At 43.8% G+C, this 19,159-nt stretch overlaps 2 protein-coding genes across 6 annotated transcripts; one reads left to right on the top strand and one right to left on the bottom strand.

Moving 5' to 3' along the window:
• Positions 1-2,737: 2,737 nt before the first annotated feature.
• Positions 2,738-7,238, bottom strand: sod2 (superoxide dismutase 2, mitochondrial). The gene is made up of 5 exons (XM_080853685.1): positions 7,110-7,238; positions 6,024-6,226; positions 5,550-5,666; positions 3,657-3,836; positions 2,738-3,136 (listed from the first exon to the last, which is right to left on the bottom strand). The coding sequence occupies exons 1-5, from the start codon at positions 7,142-7,144 to the stop codon at positions 2,991-2,993; spliced, it is 681 nt and encodes a 226-aa protein (XP_080709811.1). The 5' UTR covers positions 7,145-7,238; the 3' UTR covers positions 2,738-2,990.
• Positions 7,239-7,520: 282 nt separating this feature from the next.
• wtap (WT1 associated protein) lies at positions 7,521-17,667 on the top strand. Of its 5 annotated transcripts, none has more exons than XM_080853623.1 (8): positions 7,521-7,634; positions 9,190-9,227; positions 9,325-9,380; positions 9,486-9,544; positions 10,115-10,242; positions 12,882-13,060; positions 15,886-16,040; positions 16,409-17,667. In XM_080853623.1, the coding sequence occupies exons 2-8, from the start codon at positions 9,198-9,200 to the stop codon at positions 17,155-17,157; spliced, it is 1,356 nt and encodes a 451-aa protein (XP_080709749.1). In that variant the 5' UTR covers positions 7,521-7,634; positions 9,190-9,197; the 3' UTR covers positions 17,158-17,667. The 5 variants fall into 5 exon arrangements, with proteins under 5 accessions (XP_080709749.1, XP_080709747.1, XP_080709748.1 ...); XM_080853621.1 differs by lacking the exon at positions 7,521-7,634 and adding an exon at positions 7,947-7,998; XM_080853622.1 differs by lacking the exon at positions 7,521-7,634 and adding an exon at positions 7,981-8,111.
• The last annotated feature ends 1,492 nt before the right edge of the window (positions 17,668-19,159 follow it).

A 19,159-nucleotide genomic window follows, 5' to 3' on the forward strand; every position in this document is an offset into this window, starting at 1 on the left:
CTGCCCTGAAGCCATGCATTTGTGGGAGGGTCTAGAAGATGCTGCACTCTGCCCTGAAGCCATGCATTTGTGGGAGGGTCTAGAAGATGCTGCACTCTGCACAGAAGCCATGCATTTGTGGGAGGGTCTAGAAGATGCGGCACTCTGCCTAGAAGCCATGCATTTGTGGGAGGGTCTAGAAGATGCTGCACTCTGCCTAGAAGCCATACATTTGTGGGAGGGTCTAGAAGATGCTGCACTCTGCACAGAAGCCATGCATTTGTGGGAGGGTCTAGAAGATGCTGCACTCTGCCTAGAAGCCATGCATTTGTGGGAGGGTCTAGAAGATGCTGCACTCTGCCTAGAAGCCATGCATTTGTGGGAGGGTCTAGAAGATGCTGCACTCTGCCTAGAAGCCATGCATTTGTGGGAGGGTCTAGAAGATGCTGCACTCTGCACAGAAGCCATGCATTTGTGGGAGGGTCTAGAAGATGCTGCACTCTGCCTAGAAGCCATGCATTTGTGGGAGGGTCTAGAAGATGCTGCACTCTGCACAGAAGCCATGCATTTGTGGGAGGGTCTAGAAGAGGCTGTATGTGAAGAAGCCATGCATTTGCAAGATGGATCTAGAAGAAAGTCTTCAGCCACAGAATTATGCAGTGAACAGCTTCCTGCTCACCTTTGTACCTTATATCTGGCATTCATTTAATGATAATGGAACGATTAGTAATTTGGAGTGATCCTGTTATCTGACTGGTTTAAGGAGGCTGACATCTTGTACATCAGCCTTTAGTATCCTCCCAAATTAAGAAATATGTGTGTGTGCTTCCGCTGTGCATGTGTGTGTTTGGGCTGCGTGTGCGTGCGTGTGAACGTACGTACATAATATAAGCGATTGTTTATTGTGTGTGTTTACGTGTGTGTTTGAGAGCCAGTGCTGTGGGTTTGGAGCTAGACTACATTCTGTGCGGTGAGAAAATGTGGTTTCTTGGGAGTCCAAAAACCGAGTCTGATTGGACATGGCAGAAGAATGGTCTATTGAATATGGTTTGATAGAGTTACGAAAATGGATATTCTTAATATACGTATATATACATATATATATGGCAATACAAGAGGGGTGGCGTTACCATGACGACCAACTAAAATGTACCATCGCTGACAGCGGATTCAATGACAGTTAACATACAAAAGCAAGCGTTTATTTCACACAGAATAACCACTTAGTCGACTCTTTGCTTATTCTGAACGGTTTTTATTCAATCAGCTTGTGGTTGACTTTACCACATTCTCATCATTCTACTGTGACTGCATGGACACTTGATTGGCTAGTAACAGACCAATCGGAAGCCGTGTTTCAGCTCAGAGCCCCCAAGGGTAACTGAATAGTCAGTGTCATATAGAAGGCTACTGTGTCTAGCCACTGCGTTGGCTGCAGTTGCTCACAGAGGGTTGGATTGGCTCGATGCGGGGCGGGAGGGGAGGCAGCAGAGAGAGCTCTGGTCAGTGGGTTTTTTATTTGCCCTTGAGGGAGGGGGGGGGGGGGGCGAGGGGGGGTTCCCTCCTAGGCACATGTAGAGTGAAAAGCGAAGTGAGGAGAAGCCACAGAGAGATCAAAGTCGCCCCCCCCCCCCCCCTTCCGGCTGTGGAAAACAGTGCGTGATGGAATGCCACAGTAGTTCCTATGCAGTAGACATAACAGGGGGGGGTTTAGTCAAGCTGAGTTTGCCGCATTCCTAACACAGCAATGCAGTATTATTTATGTATCGATACTAAAACCCACCAGCTACGGCTCGTCTCATACAGTGTGTTTGGCAGATGGGCCCAGTTGGGTTCTGGTGGTTTATGTGCATTCAGCTTATGAGAATGGGGAGTCAAGCTTGTCACCTGATCTTAGAGTTCACCCGAGGCCCTCAGAGAAAAGCTTCCTGATCAGAGAGGCAGATTTTGCTCTGGAACTGTACCAGATCAGCTCTACACTGAAGTCGACAGGTTAGAAGAGATTCTTACAGCTCCCAGAAGTTCTGTTTAGTGTAAAAGAAAGAGGGTTAATTTACAGTTCTGACCATTTGATTTCAGTGTCTGTGGACTACTTGTGTTTTCAGTTGTGCAAAGAAAGAAGGTTAATTTACAGTTCAGACCATTTTGATTTCAGTGCCTGTGGAGTCCTTGTGTTTTCAGTGGTGAGATTATATGCTATCGTGGCCAGTCTTCTCAGATTGATCCATAACCAATAAAGTTACAATGATGCTGTCTCAGCTGTTGCCACTCACAAATTATACTCACAAACTAATACTATAGCGCCCTCTGCTGTCAGACATGAGTGAAGCAGTGGTGTAGTCCAGGGTATACGCAGGTATACGGAGTATACCCACTTATTTATCAGTCAGCATTGCGTATACCCACTCCTCAAAACAGAGCATTTAATCCTGTGCTGTGTGGGCTGCTTAAAAAATTGGCAAATTTAAGAGTATAGCCACTTCTCCAGGGACCACTACACCACTGGAGTGAAGGCATCGACACATATGACAATGCATGAATCAGGATAGAAGCTCAGAGAAAATAACAACAGTTTATTTTAATCATCCTTGCCTCAGGAGAGAGATGATGTTACAATCTCTGTTTCACTTACAATCCCTCACTCAATGCAAATGCCCATTCTTATCCTGTTTGACACACACACACATATATTATAGACAACAAAACATTCCACAGGGGGAGAAAATACTTCAAAAAGAACAGTCGAAGCAGGCAGAGGTAATTGAAATAAATCTTTAATTAAATACACTGAAAATCATTCACATCTCCATCCATCTCGCTGATCGTTATGCTGTGTCAACCGACTACTCCAAACTACTTCCTGCCCTTGCTCCCGTCCCCTCGTCAAGCCCACCTCTCTCTCTTTCTTTAAAAGCTAGACATATGGATGAGGGTGGGGTATTTGTGCGTTCTGAAGCATTTATAATGGGACTGAGGGTATATGTGTGTGTGTGTGTGTGTAGACCTTGCGTCTACTTCTTGGCGGCTGCAAAGCGGTCGTTGACGTTCTCCCAGTTGACCACGTTCCAAATAGCCTTTACGTAGTCTGGCCTCACGTTCTTGTACTGGAGATAGTAGGCATGCTCCCAAACATCAATACCCAGGAGGGGGACAAGCCCTGGAGCAGGAGGAGCGGAGAAGAGGGGAGGAGAGGGGAGGAGAGGAGAGGAGAGGAGAGGAGAGGAGAGGAGAGGAGAGGTGCGGAGAAGAGGGGAGGAGAAAGCGGAAGGGGAGAAGAAAGGAAACAAGAGGCGCGTTTACTTATATAGCACAATTAAAAACAACAGCAGTTGTACCAAAGTGCTTTCAAGTCAAGGTGTATCAATTTTACAGTAAAATAAACAAGAATATTAGAATAAGAGATACAAAAAAGACATTTAAACATAACAGAAAACATGTAAAACATAATAACAAAATGTAAGGAATAAGAGAAAAACAAACAGATTGACAAAACTATAAAATATAAATTAAAGAACAGAATTAAAAGTGAACTTGACCAGAGACCATCAAATAACCTCAGACTGAAAATAGAACAGAAACCAACTATAACGTGTTAATACAAATAAAATAATATATATTTATATATATATATATAAGCACGTCATCATATGTTTAGACTCTAAAGTGCGTGTCCCCACCTGTGGAGCCCTGCAGGGGGTCCTGGTTGGGGCAGGCGGCGATCCTCAGGCGTCCGCTCTCCTGGTCGAGGCCCAGCCAGCCCCAGCCGGAGCCCTGCACCGCCACGGTGGCACCAGACATCTTCTCCTTCATCTTCTGGAAGGAGCCAAAGTCCCTCTTGATGGCCTCCATCAGCTCGCCTGGGGAACGATCCAATTACAAAAGCATTCTTGATGAGTCATGATATATCTTCTGGCCTTCGTGTTTTATTATTCATAAATACAAGCACTCAGATTTGAACTCTATTTTCCCTTCAATTAAACAGCTATTATAGACTGACATTACATCAAAAAGCAGTCTCCTTTCCCAATTATTACCAAGAAGTAGGCCTATGTCTAAATACTAAATATTTTGTAGCCTACAGAAATTAAATTTCCCGTTAGAACATAATCTGTCCTTTTATTAGGCCTACAGGATAAAGTCAGTTACTATCCTATATTACACAAATATAACATGAAAACAGCTGCCTCTTGTAAGATGAAATATGATTATCCATACCACAAGGCAGTCGAAACAGCAATGTACATGCATTCATATGTATCTATGGTAAATACTTGTACATGAAATCTTGTTTGCCTTCATGTAATTGGCTTGCGTCAAAAGACCCTATGGAATGTTTAACATTATAGTGAGTATTGCCAGTGTTATCTGTAAATATTGGTGGTGCAATGGTTAGAATCACCACTTTGCAAGTTGACTGTACGTGGCTTCGGATAAAAGCGTCTGCTAAATGCCTGGCCTTTATTATTGCAGTAAAATGGGTTTGGATGAGTTGTTCAAAATCATTGTGCTGGCATGCACATTATTTAATTTAATTTTCTTGCATGGATGCAGAATCTTTCACGACAGCATTGAAATGAAACAAACATTTAACCCAGCCCTACCACAGAGTAAGCGAATAATACTGCTTAAAGGTCCGTGGTTCGAATCCAACACACTCCGCTTTTTGTAAATGGAAAAACATACATAATGGCTCCGACCAAGCCATAAACAATTCCAGCCAATCAACGTGTTGCTACAAGAGCAAGGAAGGTAATTGATTAGCTGTTATCTTAAATATCAACAAGCTTTCACCAGAATCATGGACTGCATCTTTAATCCTGCCTGAGAGGCTAGGTAAAAAGGGTTCTCCTCTACATTTATCATATCCCTCACCCACCCCCTACACAAGGGGTGTAAAACATATACACAGAGGGCCGAAAAAAATAAATAATTGGGTGTAAGTCGAGGGCCGGACAGCAAGCGCTCCCTAAATTGACGTATGCTACCAACGCAGGGACAGTGCATTGTGGGACTTGCAGTATTTGTGGTGCGTTCGACATACCAGCGGCCTCGGCAGACAAGCTCTGATAGATAAATAGATGGATACTTTATTAATCCTGAGGGAAAATAAGGCAAACCAAATTCAAATTCAAGGTCAGCCCAGGAATGGAACCATCTCCCACAGAACATTAGAGAATCAAACTCATTTAACAGCTTTAAAATAAATCTTAAAACATGGTTAATAAATAACCAAAAATGTGAGCATTAGTGGGTCAGTAGAACATATATATATATATATATATATATATATATATATATATATGTTAATGCCTTTTTAAAGTTGTTTAGCCATTAACACTCTGGCAGGGGGACTGCCAATGGAAACTAGCCTTTTGGCTACAATTGGGTGCATTTACATTTTAATGTTTATAAATGTACACTGTCCCTCTTCAACAAATAAACAAACTGAACTGAAACTGAAATCAATGGAACTTTTTTGCAACATTCTGAGGAGCTGGTGGGCCAGATATGGGTCTGATCAGGCCCGCGGGCCGTGAGTTTGACACATGTGCCCTACACCTTCAGCTTACCCTGCGGCTCTCCTCCTCCATTTGGGGACAGGTTTGTCCAGAAGATGCTGTGGTTGATGTGGCCTCCTCCGTTAAACTTCAGGGCGGGCTGCAGCGCCACCTGGGCAGTCACATCACCTGTAACACAACACCGTTGTTGAATAGCCTTGCACACATCTGTGGACACCAGAGAGAAATGGGCCTGTCTAGAGAAAAGCAGTTGACTTATTTCACACAGGTCCACACTGCACTACTTCGAGAAGTTTTCACCCAAAACACCGGTGAGGTACCATAGTAATACCACCGTTTTAACACCTTAGGGAATAACATGTAATTTCCAAAAGTAAATCTCTGGCAAGTCTATCAGTATTGGGGCTAGATTGTATTTGTATATCCTGTGGTAGCCTATGTGTTGCCTTTCAGCTGGGAAGATTAAATGCCATGCCAATGGTGTCCATTAGTGAGTGAGGTGTCTTCTGTGATGACAAGGCTCACCCTTGGCCAACGCCTCCTGGTACTTCTCCTCCGTGACGTTAAGGTTGTTCACGTAGGTGGCATGGTGCTTGCTGTGGTGCAGCTGCATGATTTCGGCGCAGATGTGAGGTTCGAGCGCTCCGTAGTCATAAGTCAGGTCCGGGAGTGTGTGCTTCTGCCGCGAGGCCAGCGCTCCCACAGCCGGGCCCAAGGTGGTGGTGCACCTTGTGAGGTGAACGACAGAATAGGTATTAAGAGGGAAAAGCAAGGAAAGAACATTCCCCACCCGCCCCTAACCTACTTTCCGGCGCACTTTTCCTACATTGGGACGGTATAATTGGCACATGAAGTAACCATTCACTGCCATGAAGGTCCGTGTGATGGAGGATTAATGGCAGGTTCACTTGGGGTCAAGGCTAACGATTTGGATATTTCCCAATGTGATTCAATTTTATCCCCCCCGAAAAATGCTATAACGCCCACCCAAGAAAACTATCCTCGGGTAATCTATTCGTCTCGAACACTTCATTACGCATGTTAAATAAATTAGTCCAAGACTGAGAACTCAGTTAAACAACTCTATACTGTAACGTTATGGATTGACCAAGTACGAGTGCTATGTTACACTGAAGTTTCCTGTCAGTCATACAAACGTAATTGTTTTCAACAGTGCTAAGAATAGCTAAGCTAATAGCTAAGTATTATCACTGATAAGCAGGTTGAATTGTGTGATGACACTTAAATAACGATAACTCTAACGTTGCACGTTTTCACTGATTATACAGTATGGTTGTTAACTTTGGTTGTCAACTACCGTTATCCATTCGCCACACAAAAAAAATAACACTGGTACACTTAGGTTTATCTGTAAGAAATTATATTTGAGGACATCGCTCTCGGTGCATTATGAAAGAAGAACTTCTTCCAATCGTTAGTGAAATATAGCAGCGAAAGGCTATAAACTTAGCAGGCTAGAATGTGTCAAACTTCATGCAATGTCAATCATGACAAGGGTGTTCTTATCACGACGCGCCCAAAGTAATTTCTAAAACGACACTGTAATTCCTCCTTCATCAACTGTTCATTGAAAAGTTAACAATAACCTACCTGCGAATTAAACTGACTTTGCATAGCATGGTCATGATACTCCAGGCTAAGACACATGCACAGAATGACAAGGTTGGTTGGCTAGCGTGCTAGCACTCTGGGTGAACCATTCTAACCTGCCCTTGAAATTTCAATTCTAACTTGAATGGAATGTACCATTGAAGACAGCAGTAGATCTTCATTTACCAAAAGTTTAAAACAATTTCAACTGGCTGTATTGATGGTCAATGTGCTAGCGTAAATACATGTCAAAATACTTATATTGAAGTACTAAAAGCATATTATATACCAAAGACAGTGGGGAAAAAAACAATATCACTACTCAGAATTTCCCTTAGTACCCTTTACAGAAAAATGGGCTTTCCTGTTCCTGTTAGTTTAGCAATACTGTCATTTATGCTAACGACAGTCTGTCAACAACTTGCTCTTCCCCTTTCTGGATTACGAAAATTGGATTTTGGATTTAGTTTGGACCAAAGCTGTATTTAAAACATTCAGAGAATATCAATGTGTACGGTTTATGAGGTGATTACGTGTCCACTGTATTTCTAACCCCTAACGTTGTCCAAATGGTTTTGGCTTGCTTAATTGCTAGTTTTGTCAGGCTAACACGCGAGCAGGCCTATGCATTTATGTGTTGGATTTCAATTAGCTGTGTTCTCGCTAAAGAAATCAATACATATGAATAACAGCTTTTAAATAGAGTAGCACGCGTGTCAAAGAAAATAACAAAATGTAAGGTAATGTTAGCCGGCAGGTCAGATGAAGATAGCCAACTAGCCAACACTCTGTATGTGCCCCGCCCCTTTAGTTCTTGTTGGGTGAGCTTCGATGATGCTTTGCGGCTGAATCTCCTCCTCGCGGATGATGGCGGCGAGACTGAATTCGTGTAAATTATAAACTGTATAACCTGACAAGGTTCATGCGATTTTCTTAATTTAATTCGTCATTGACCGTTTACCAAGAATAGTATTTTACCCGTGCATGTCAGAAACGGGTCTGGTAAGTTAAGCCTTCCATGCGATTTCCTTTTACGGGGATTCGGGCACGTTAGCTAGCAAGCTAAAGAGGAGAGAGGGTTTCTTGTTGAGACTCTTCCTTCTCCGCCATTTTGTGACAGTAAGAAACTGATAACGAAGCAGCCGGGTGGTAACAACCCAGTGCGCAAAATTGGAACGGTAACAGTATTTGTGAGAGTTTGCTTTTGATATATCTAGATTGCGTCTCGTATTTAGTTTGCATTTGTCAACTGGAATGGTTAAGATGCTTCGCTGCAACTATGTTTGCTCTTGAAGTCGTGCACATCGCCCGTACCGACTCATAATGGCTAACATTAGCGAGTTCACTTAAATTCACGGTTTGGGCTGGGTTCGGGAAATGGTTGCAGAATCCTTTTTGTAACGTTACGATTCATTATTATGCCAGGGCTGTTTCTAAGCCGAATGAAATAAAGGGGATGTACACCACATAGATAGTTTAACGATAGTGCTAACGTTAGTTGGTTCATTGGACGTGTAACATTAACGTCAGCTAGCAAACGTTTAAGTTATCCAACGTTAACATCGTCTTTTTATTGTAGGTCCAGAAGACCAGTGTTGCACTACCTAGAAGTCGGCCGAACTTGTATAGCTGCCTTTTGCTTAAACGATAATTTGAGTGTTCACAAAATTGCTTTCTAGCGTTGTTATTGAAAGGTTGGAGCTACTAAGTGTTAGCCAATTTGGCTTTTGTCGACTAGTGCTGGAAGTTGCCCTAGGTCAGACGTGAAATTAATCAAATAAGTTGATTATTTGTCTGAAAGTTAAATACACGCCAACAAATCCGAAACCTTGCTATTGCGTAACGACAGGCGGATATGAATGCAAGTAATATTTGCAGAATGACTGGAACCACCACGTGCCTCAGGGCCAGGCACAGTCGGAAACCGCGAAAACGAGTGTAACATAGTCTCGCGTAGGGGAGATGGTGTGTCTGATGTAAATACAATCGTTGGTTTCACTGGGACCTAGTTAAAATACAATGTAAAGGAACCTGTACAGAGGAGACGTTTGAATTAACTCTTTACCTTTTCTCCCTCTAGACGTCAGAATGACTAATGAGGAACCTCTCCCGAAGAAGGTACGGATGTGCAAGATTGCTCGATAGTGTCTCGACTTTCTCCAATTTCAGCTTTGCGCTTTTGTTTACTGAAATGTTGCGTTTGTTTACCATTTAGGTTCGCCTTAGTGACTCTGATTTGAAGACCCTAACCAGAGAAGAATTATCTGCAAGGTATGTGTCCCCTCGACATGTATACTACCTTCATCAGTATGTACTTTACATCAATTGCACAGTAGGTGACTCAATGCTTAATGTATGCATTTTCTTTGCTTATAGGTGGAAACAGCATGATGCCTATGTCCAGGTTCTTGAAGCGAAATATGCTGATTTAAACTGTAAGTTGTCTCTTGTCAGGCAATGAGAAGTGCAAATGTCAAACTGAATGTTGGCATTGTTTTGCATGTTTATTGTATGCTGTGCTTAGTCTTTAACGGTTAGGTTCATCCAGTTCTGAGCCTAACTTAAACCTCTGATTTAGAAACATGGTGAAAGGTGGGGGGGGAGAGCATAGTCTGCTCTGAGTCTTGATCAGCAAGTGAAAATGACTAGCCTCGCAGTGGGGCCTGGGGGAGTTGGGCTGCCCATTTCATGGCGTAGATATGTACCTAATTGCCGTGGATGAGTCAGCATCTGCCTTGCAAGGTTCAGGAGGATTGTTGGGCCATTTCCAGTCAGTCTATAACAATGCTGATTTTTTTTTAATTTTTTTTTCAAAGGGAATTTTGTCTTAACACCAGCATTGATGTGTCATCACAGTTCAGTCATACTCGTTTAGTTCAAAGCTATAAAAAAAACAACAAGCCACACATTTAGGATGCACTACCTGTTCAATGCATGACTGCCAAAGTCTCCAGAGTTTTGTGAGCTTTCTTGGCTTAATTGCTTCTACTTTTGCACGGTGTTAGCGAACGATGTGACGGGCCTGAAGGAGTCCGAGGAGAAGCTGAAGCAGCAGCAGCAGGAGTCCGCACGCAGGGAGAACATTCTAGTCATGCGGCTGGCCACCAAGGAACAGGAGATGCAGGAGTGCACAGTAAGTTTCAGACCGTGACCTCACCAATGAGACCCATCCATAGGCATGAAGGGACACACACACACACACATATGGTTGAGGGGACACACACACACACACACAAACACACACACACACTCTCACACACACTCTCCCTAGGTGTGAGCAAAGACAAACACACACACACACCATAGGCATGAGGAGAGATGTATATATATATACACACACACACACACACACACACACACACCATAGGCATGAGGAGAGATATACACACACACCATAGGCATGAGGAGAGATGCGCACACACACAACATAGGCATGAGAAGAGATGTGCACACACACACACACACTCCATAGGCATGAGGAGAGATATACACACACACCATAGGCATGAGGAGAGCTGCACACACACACTCCATAGGCATGAGGAGAGATATACACACACACACACACACCATAGGCATGAGGAGAGATGCGTGCGCACACACACACACACACACAACATAGGCATGAGGAGACACACACACACACACACCATAGGCATGAGGAAACACACACCATAGGCATGAGGAGAGATGTGCACACACACACACACACACACACCACAGAAATGGGGAGAGATGTACACGCACACAAACCATAAGCATGAGGAGATACAAACACACACACCCACAACCCACAGGCATAGGGAGAGATATACACATTATTAGCATGAGGAGAGATGTGCACACACACACACACACACACACACACCATAGAAATGGGGAGAGATGTACACGCACAAAAACCATAAGCATGAGGAGATACAAACACACACACCCACAACCCACAGGCATAGGGAGAGATATACACATTATTAGCATGAGGAGACATTAGTGACTTGTGGACATAGATGAGTAACCTGGAGAAACTGTTTTTAGGCGAAACATTGATCAGTGTATGGTAATATGTTGATAAGAATGTTGTTCAATGTTAGATATATTTTGCTAATTTACTCGTCACCACCATTTATGTCACATAAAATAAAAAAGTTCAGTAAAAAATTGAATGTCCCATGTAGGAGACGTTAAACATTCAATAAGTCGCTTTGGACAAAAGTGCCTTTATTTAACTTAATGAACTATGAGAGACCTGAAGAGCACCACCTGTAAGGGTCAGTCCAGCCCTCGGCTTGCTCCCTGTAGATGCTGTCCCATATCTAGTCTTGCTCGCTGGGCTGTGTGTCCTGTTCATGACAGCCTGCTGTTTGACATGCAATACGGATCAAGTCTAAATGTCAACTCTGGCCTTGGCAGAGAATAAGCTGGTCTGGTTGGTCTCAGTCATGAACTTCACGCTTGCTCAGTTATGAAGCCCAAGTTATGAACTCCACCCTTGCTCAGCACTGGTTCCTGCCACTCTCGGGGCCAGGCAACGACAGCAACCGCAAACGCCCGGTCCTCTGGGTCTGTGCAGGGGAGGACCAACATTGTCTCATCATGTCAGAAAAATGTAGCAAAGTGTCCCTGGCCCACCCAAAATCTGATAGGAGGGACGAGACACACAGCTAAACGTAAAACAAATCAGAGGTCTGCACTGTGACTCGTTTTGTCGTCTTGCTTTGTAATTTTGTAACGTTTTGGATTTGGGCAAGATGGAAGACCTGTAGGCCAAAAACATTGCACAGTATAAGGCATTGTGCAGAAAGAGTCCCCGTTACGTCAGTGACCTCGTTCTCCCTTGGAACTTTACAAAGAGTTACAGGGAAACATCAGTGTGTGTGGAGCAGTGCAACTTTAATGATAGCAGGCAATTTCATTTGTTTTTGGCGCTATATAAATATAATTGAATGAATAATTATAGACCCGCTCCAAGCACATGGTGTTTGCCAATCAGTCAGAACCTAAGACCTTCATTGTTAAAGTTGGCACGATAGCAGTCTATTATGTTACTTGCAGCAGAATTAATTTACAGGAAGTAAGTAACATGACAACTATCCTTAGTGTAAAAAGCACTACTCTTTCACCTCGTTTAAATGTTTAATATCCCACCAGCTGGTTGAAGTCCTTTTGTTTACTGGTGCTCGTTGCATTCCCTTAAACGCATGTATCGCATTAACCTGTATGTGGTGGGGATGTCCAAACGCATGTAGGTAACTCAGTCATTCTGTTTAACTGTTAAGTTGCTGTGAGCCTGCAATATTCATACAAGTGTCATACAAATATTACTCATTTTAATAGTCACATCACCTAGGCTTTTAAGTTGCTGATATATGACGTAGCAACCTGGGTAACAGTAGGCTGGTGCTATGATGAGACAGACTAACGTTAAACTGACATTAGCTTTGAACTGTTTTTATCTGAGTTCAAAATGGGCTCCAAGTGTTTAATGTTAATGTTGTTTTCATGATGTTTGTTATATACACACACACACACACACTCACACTCACACTCACACACACTTACAAACAACACATACACGCACACACACACAAACGATACACTCACTCACTCACACACATACACATACTTAAACACTTGCATACACACACGCACACTCGGAAGACATTTTCTCATGTACTGTCCTGCTAGAACACATACAGTAATGTAAGCATCATGATGTTTGTTATATAGAGCTTTTTGTCTTCATGTATTAACTGGTCCCTCCTTGGCCCTCAGACTCAGATCCAGTACCTGAAGCAAGTCCAGCAGCCCAGCGCCGCCCAGCTCCGGTCCTCGATGGTCGACCCTGCCATCAACTTAATTTTCCTCAAAATGAAGGCTGAACTGGAACAGACTAAAGACAAACTGGAGCAAGCCCAAAATGAACTGAGTGCCTGGAAATTTACACCTGATAGGTAAACACAACCAAAAATAACTCCCCCCTCCAAAAAAAAAAGTGCGCGCACAAACAAACAAAAACAGTCAAGACTTTTCCTGACTCACCCCCTCACCCCTCTCTTCTGCAGGAGTGCAGACTATGGTGGGGGAAGTGGCTGTGACATGCTATATATCACCAATGAGACGTTTAACAAAAAAAAAAACAGACTTGAAAGACATTTTCTCATGTACTGTCCTGCTAGAACACATACAGTAATGTAAGCATCAACACAGCACTGAAAAAAAAAAAGCGTTGGTCAGGTGACTTCTGTTTCAGCTACCCCCCCTCTCTCCCCTGGTGGTGCAGAGGCCAGAAGGAAAATCGGGACTGTTCCTGAAGAGGCGGTCGCGTTGGGAACGTGACCCTGCCCCCGCCCCGCCCCCTCAGACACGCCCACTGCTCCATGCTAGACAGTTTGCTGATATTGTAAAACACAAAAAAACTGGAAAGGTGGTGGCGGCCTTGACGTGGTGAGACGTGGCTGCGAGAACTTTAGACTTTAAAATCCACCAATTGAACATTTTTAAAAAGACGTCCCTGTTAAAAATGGTTGACAGTGGAATGCATATGGCATATTTCCTTTTCCTCTTCAACCTCCATATGTCACGAGACTCTTAAGCATCTGGCAAAGACTGTAGCGTTTCCACGTAACTCCTGAGGGGGAAGAGCCGCTAGAGTGATGTAAGACAGAGGGGAGGTGCTCATACAGTGACGCAAGACTGTGGGTGCTGGGGGGTGGAGCTCAGAGAGTGATGTAAGCATTGGGGGAGGAGCCAAAGACAATGATGTAAGACTCTCGGGGGGGAGGAGCCAGACCCTCCATTCGCCAACGACTTTGGTTAACGCAACATACGGTAGTCAAACTCCTTATCTTTATGTTTCTGTTTTATGTTGAATTTTTTCTTTTTTTCTTTTTGTTGAAGTTTTAAAGGGTACCTTTTTACACACAGCAGTGGCTTTTGAAGGCGTTTTGAGTGACCTTCACACTGCTGTATGTGCAGAGATGTTTCTCACTGTTTGAATGAAAATGTATGAACATGAAGGAATGTTTACTGTTTTTAAAATTGTATCGATTATGCTGCTGTGTTCTTAACGAATCCAACATTGACTTCAAGGGAAGTTCGTATTCTCTGTCAATTTCTTAGTCAGTCTCAAGTTTCGCTTCCATCTTTAACCTGTTCATGTCTAATATCACAGATCTTTTCCAGGTAAAATGCAGGTAAAAGTCTGGTTGTTCTTTTCTGTTTTGTTGAGTTCTCCTTCCCACGTAAAAAAAAAAATGAAGTTTGTGGGAATCCGTGTGTTTTGACACGGGTCATTTTTGATTTTAATGTCAATGAGTCAGAAAGTGCATTTTGATTTAAAGGATCATAAATAATGTGAAGCAATGATTTTGAAATACCAGTGCTGAGTGTGTCCTATTTTAAAATAAGGGGGGGAATCAGCTTTTGATAATTTTTCAACTGTGGAAGAATGATTTTAGGGTCAAAGATTGAATCTTTTTTTTTAACACATCTCCTAAACTTTACACACCCTAGGGTTACATCTCATTAGTATTTCTCAACCATGACTTTAGAATGATTAAGGGACTAGGGGTATAATTTGGTCTTGCACATTGTTTACTTCTGGCTTGGTTTGACAAGTTTCCTGAAGTTTTCCATGTCCTCATGTACCCTGTAATTCTGAGCCAAGTAATTGTGAAGGCATATAATTGTTTTCTTTGACCGATTTGCCCATGCCTGTTTTCTTGCACAACACGATACCGTGAGTTGCCCTGATCTATCAACACTAATGGCCTTTTTGTGTTTGGGCCAGTATTGTTTGTTTGCTGGTGGAGGTTAGGTCTGAGGGAAAAATGGTACTCTATGGAACTTTATGTTGGTGTTTTCTTATTCGGTCCTGGGGGGTGGGAGGTATTCCAAGTGTGTGGGTTAGTGACCCTCCCCCTGTATTAGGCACTCAGTAAGTGGTAAACCATCTATTAGAAGGGCGCTATGGCTTTCCCCAGCAAGACAAAGCCATAGGGCTCTTCTATAGGGGGCTTTACTCATTTATCTGAGACAGTCACTCAACTACTATGCATGGAATACTCCCCCCTTAGTGTACAGCTGTTGTGTTCATAAAGTCAGGTGTCATGGATTGATTTGTAGGGTAGAGTAAATATGGAGGCTGGTTTGTCCAGTTGGGGCTTCGACAGCAGATGTTCACAGAAGCAAAAGCTTAGTTTATGAAGGGTAACCCATGGGTAGATGGTGGTGATTTTGTGGGTTTTTTAAGCTCTGTAGAAAGAATCTCTGCTCAATAAGTTTGATGCCAACTTGATATATTTTTGTCGTGCATCTATCTTCAATGCTGTTTTGGTGCATTTTAAGTAATCCTTGTGATGTTCCTAGTTCAAAATATTGAATTTTGAGAAGAACATCAGTCTATATAGTCTTGAAAGGGTTTTTAATGGACCTCAATGCTCCTGGATGTATAGACTGCACCATTTAAAGAGGGGTACAAGGCAAGTGGGTGGCCTTGAGTGAGCTGCGCCAGTCGTGAAGTGTTAAAATGGGTAACTGTTGGGCACCGCATCAGATTGGTTTGGGATTCCGTGGTTTTCGGTTGGATTCTAAATTGGAGGATTCCATGAGTGTGGGTTCCGTGGAGTCCATTCCAATGGTGGGTTCTGAACTGACAGGGAGGATTCCGTAGGTGGAATTCCACAGGCCTGGCTGGACTGAGTGGCTGCCAGCCTGCCTGCCTGCCTGTCTCCCTCCCTGTGTTCATCTCGTGATGCCAGGCCTCTCTCCTTTGCAGCCAGACGGGTAAGAAGCTGATGGGCAAGTGTCGCATGCTGATCCAGGAGAACCAGGAGCTGGGCAGGCAGCTGTCCCAGGGTCGCATCGCCCAGCTGGAGGCCGAGCTCGCCTTACAGAAGAAGTACAGCGAGGAGCTGAAGAGCAGCCAGGACGGTGAGGAGCCTCTCTTTTTCTTTTCTCTAGTTCTCTAGTTATGAGTTTGGGATGCAAAACCATTCAATTCTAGACTGAAGCCCTTCTGAAACACTGCAAGGGTTGGTTTTCTGCCTTCAAATTACCGCTTTGTGTTTTCTGTCGGAGTTCTCACTCTTGTTGTCCCATCACTCATCCTTGGGTGCCTATATTCCAAGCTGAGCATTATTTCATGTGTTGTACACGTGTGCCTTTCAAGTCTGCACATAAGACTGTACTCAGGCAGTGAAAGTATGAACAGTGAGGGAAAGTGGGTGGTGTGCTGACCTGACTAACCTCATTTCTCTCTCTCTCTCTCCCTCTCTCACTCCCTCTCTGTCCACCGTCAGAACTGAACGACTTCATCATCCAGCTGGATGAGGAGGTGGAGGGGATGCAGAGCACCATCCTGACGCTGCAGCAGCAGCTGAAGGACACGCGGCAGCAACTCACCCAGCCGCCTCAGGCCCAGGGCCCGGCCTCTGCCACAGCGACCGCCGGGCCCAGCAGGACCGCCCCCTCCTCCCCCTCCACCTCCTCCGAGCCCGGCGCCCAGACTGAACCCGGCCCAACCCCCGGAACCAGCGCCACCGGGAAGGACTGCGGAAGGGTCACCAACGGCCCCACCAATGGGAACAACAACAACAGCGGCGGCCAGCGAGGGGGCGCGGCGGCCTCGGGAGTGGCAGGGCTGTACCAGGAGGGCAGCAGCATGGAGGAGGACTTCCCGCCGTCGCCGTCGGCGTCAAGCCCCGCCCACGGGGAGGGCTCCAAGCTGTCGAACCACTCGGAGGAGGCGGCGGCGAGCCAGGGGGGCGGGGAAAGGTTTGCGAGGCGGCTGAGCGTAGGCTACGAGAGCGTGGACTCCCCGACGGGAAGCGAAGCCTCCGCCACCCTGCACTCCAACGACACGGACTCCAACGCCGACTCACACGAGGCCGCCGCCACCGCCCCCGTCGCCAAGGGCAGCAGGACTGCTGGGACACGGCACGCCACGCAGAACGGCCTGGACTCTGCTGCAGCTGCTGCTGCTGCTGCCGCGGCAACCACCAGCGCCACGGTGACTACTAACTCCTCCTCCACAGGGTCTGTTTTGTAACGTTCTTCAGTCGTCATTGATGTTGTTTTTTTTTTATACTTAAAACAGATTTAATCAACACATGATAGCGCCAGTGGCAAAGACATGTTCATCCTCATGCTTTTGTTTCAGTTTCTTTTCCCTTTGCTGCTGTTGACAACAGTTGTGGAAGGATAATTTAGTTGGTTAAGCGAAGTGCTTTGATTTTAAACTTTTTTTTTCTCCTGTTGATGTGTCTCTGAAGGATATTTGATCACCACTGGTTTTATTCACCTCATTGGCTCGCTAAGAAGTGAAATCACTTTGCGTTGTTCCACTGTTAAGTCCAATAAAGTCATGAGGCCACCGGGTCTAGTCTGCAGACGACCTGTTCTAAATGAGTCGACTCTTAACTCTGTCCCTCCAAGGCAGACACTTTTGTTTTTGTGTGTTAGTAGGTTTTTTTTTTGTCTCCAGAATATGCTCTAAATTCACGATTATTCTGATTTCAATCCTTTTCATGTACTGACCAAATATCAATAAATAATTTTAATAGAATGTCAGAGTTGCTTTTTCAATGTTAGTTTCGATCAAGCTGAATTCAGTTACAATTTGTCCCTTAAATTAGCAATGTGATAACGATAACAGTTGCCAGTTCGTTTTGTGGAAGTAGAAGCCTCAGGTGATCCTGTTGCGTGTCCTTGCCCCCTCACAAGGTACCGATTTAAGGAGTTGGCTTTATGTTGAATATCAGCCCGTCTGTCCACTTCGAGGTGCAATTCAGGAATGCAGGTAGCCTACAAGTACTGGGATTAGATGCCAGGTGAATCATCCTTACCACAAGGTGGTGCTAATGCTGAGTTCTGAGCTGTACATGTTAAAGGTTCTTGAATGTCTAATAACAGTGTAAAAGATGCCACTCGCCATTGATGTTGAGGTAACACATTAGCACATTAGGATAGGTTTTGGTGAAAGGCAGGGCATGGTAGTAAGTGGGCAAATCAAATAAACTTAAAATCATCCAGCACATCAGTATGTTGACCAGGGCATTTCTCTGCTATAAAAATCTATAGGAGTGTCTGAATAGTTAATCTGGTGCTGAAAGTGGACAGGGAGCCTATACCATAGATATACAGGTGCCTGTATCATAGATATACAGTACATGTGCCTATACCATAGATATAGGCTACAGGTGCATCACAATAAATTAGAATATTATCAAAAAGTTGATTTATTTCAGTAATTCGATTCAAAGTGAAACGCTTATAATTTAGATTCATTTCACACAGATTGATATATTTCAAGTGTTTATTTTTATTTTGATGATTAACTGACAGCTAATGAAAACCTAAAATTCAGTAACTCAGAAAATTAGAATATTTCTTAAGACCAATACAAAAAAGGATTTTTAACACAGAAATGTTGGACTACTGAAAAGTACGAACATGTACAACACTCAATACTTGGTCCACACCTAAATGTGGTGGTCCTTCATCCACACTTTCACTGACCTAGCTATGCGGCATTTCCACAAGAGCTGTAACGACAGCAGCGTGAAACTAGCCTAAATACAGAAGGTCTCTTCTGGTTTCGTTTTCTGGATGGGAGATGGTAAAAATGATGAAGTAAAAGCCCAAGAATACTGCGGTATACCAGCACGGACGAAATTATCTTACTCCATACAGCGAAAATAATAAAAAGTTAGTCCAACCTTTCAAGTCGTATCCCTACTAAAAAAGTTGTATCACAGCTGAAGTTTGTATAGTTGGAGCACAGCCAAAAAACATTTGTGTAATCAATAACGTAAATAATTATGACCACTATAAAGAACTGTGAATGTCTTGGATGATGACATTACATTTATTGTATTGATTTGGTTTCAATTAAAAACAAATCAGACACACATGCATATACACAGATAAGTCTGCATGTTGGCTTTTATGTGTCATTTGTCATTTATTTAAAGTTGTGTTCTAGTTAGTCCTATAGCTAACACATGTGGTGCTTTTAAATTTAAACTGTGTTGCCATATCCTTTTTCTCCA

This window comes from Sprattus sprattus, assembly GCF_963457725.1.
Source record: "Sprattus sprattus genome assembly, chromosome: 16".
NCBI lineage: Eukaryota > Metazoa > Chordata > Actinopteri > Clupeiformes > Clupeidae > Sprattus > Sprattus sprattus.

Coding starts and splice junctions, on each gene's coding strand:
- sod2 (XM_080853685.1), bottom strand. CDS start 7,144: ATGACCATGCTATGCAAAGTCAGTTTAATTCGCAG. Junction 6,227..7,109: donor AAAGTCAGTTTAATTCGCAG/GTAGGTTATTGT, acceptor TCACCTCACAAG/GTGCACCACCACCTTGGGCC. Junction 5,667..6,023: donor CCAGGAGGCGTTGGCCAAGG/GTGAGCCTTGTC, acceptor GTTGTGTTACAG/GTGATGTGACTGCCCAGGTG.
- wtap (XM_080853621.1), top strand. CDS start 7,974: ATGATGGCGGCGAGACTGAATTCGT. Junction 9,228..9,324: donor AGGAACCTCTCCCGAAGAAG/GTACGGATGTGC, acceptor TTTACCATTTAG/GTTCGCCTTAGTGACTCTGA. Junction 16,041..16,408: donor GCTGAAGAGCAGCCAGGACG/GTGAGGAGCCTC, acceptor GTCCACCGTCAG/AACTGAACGACTTCATCATC.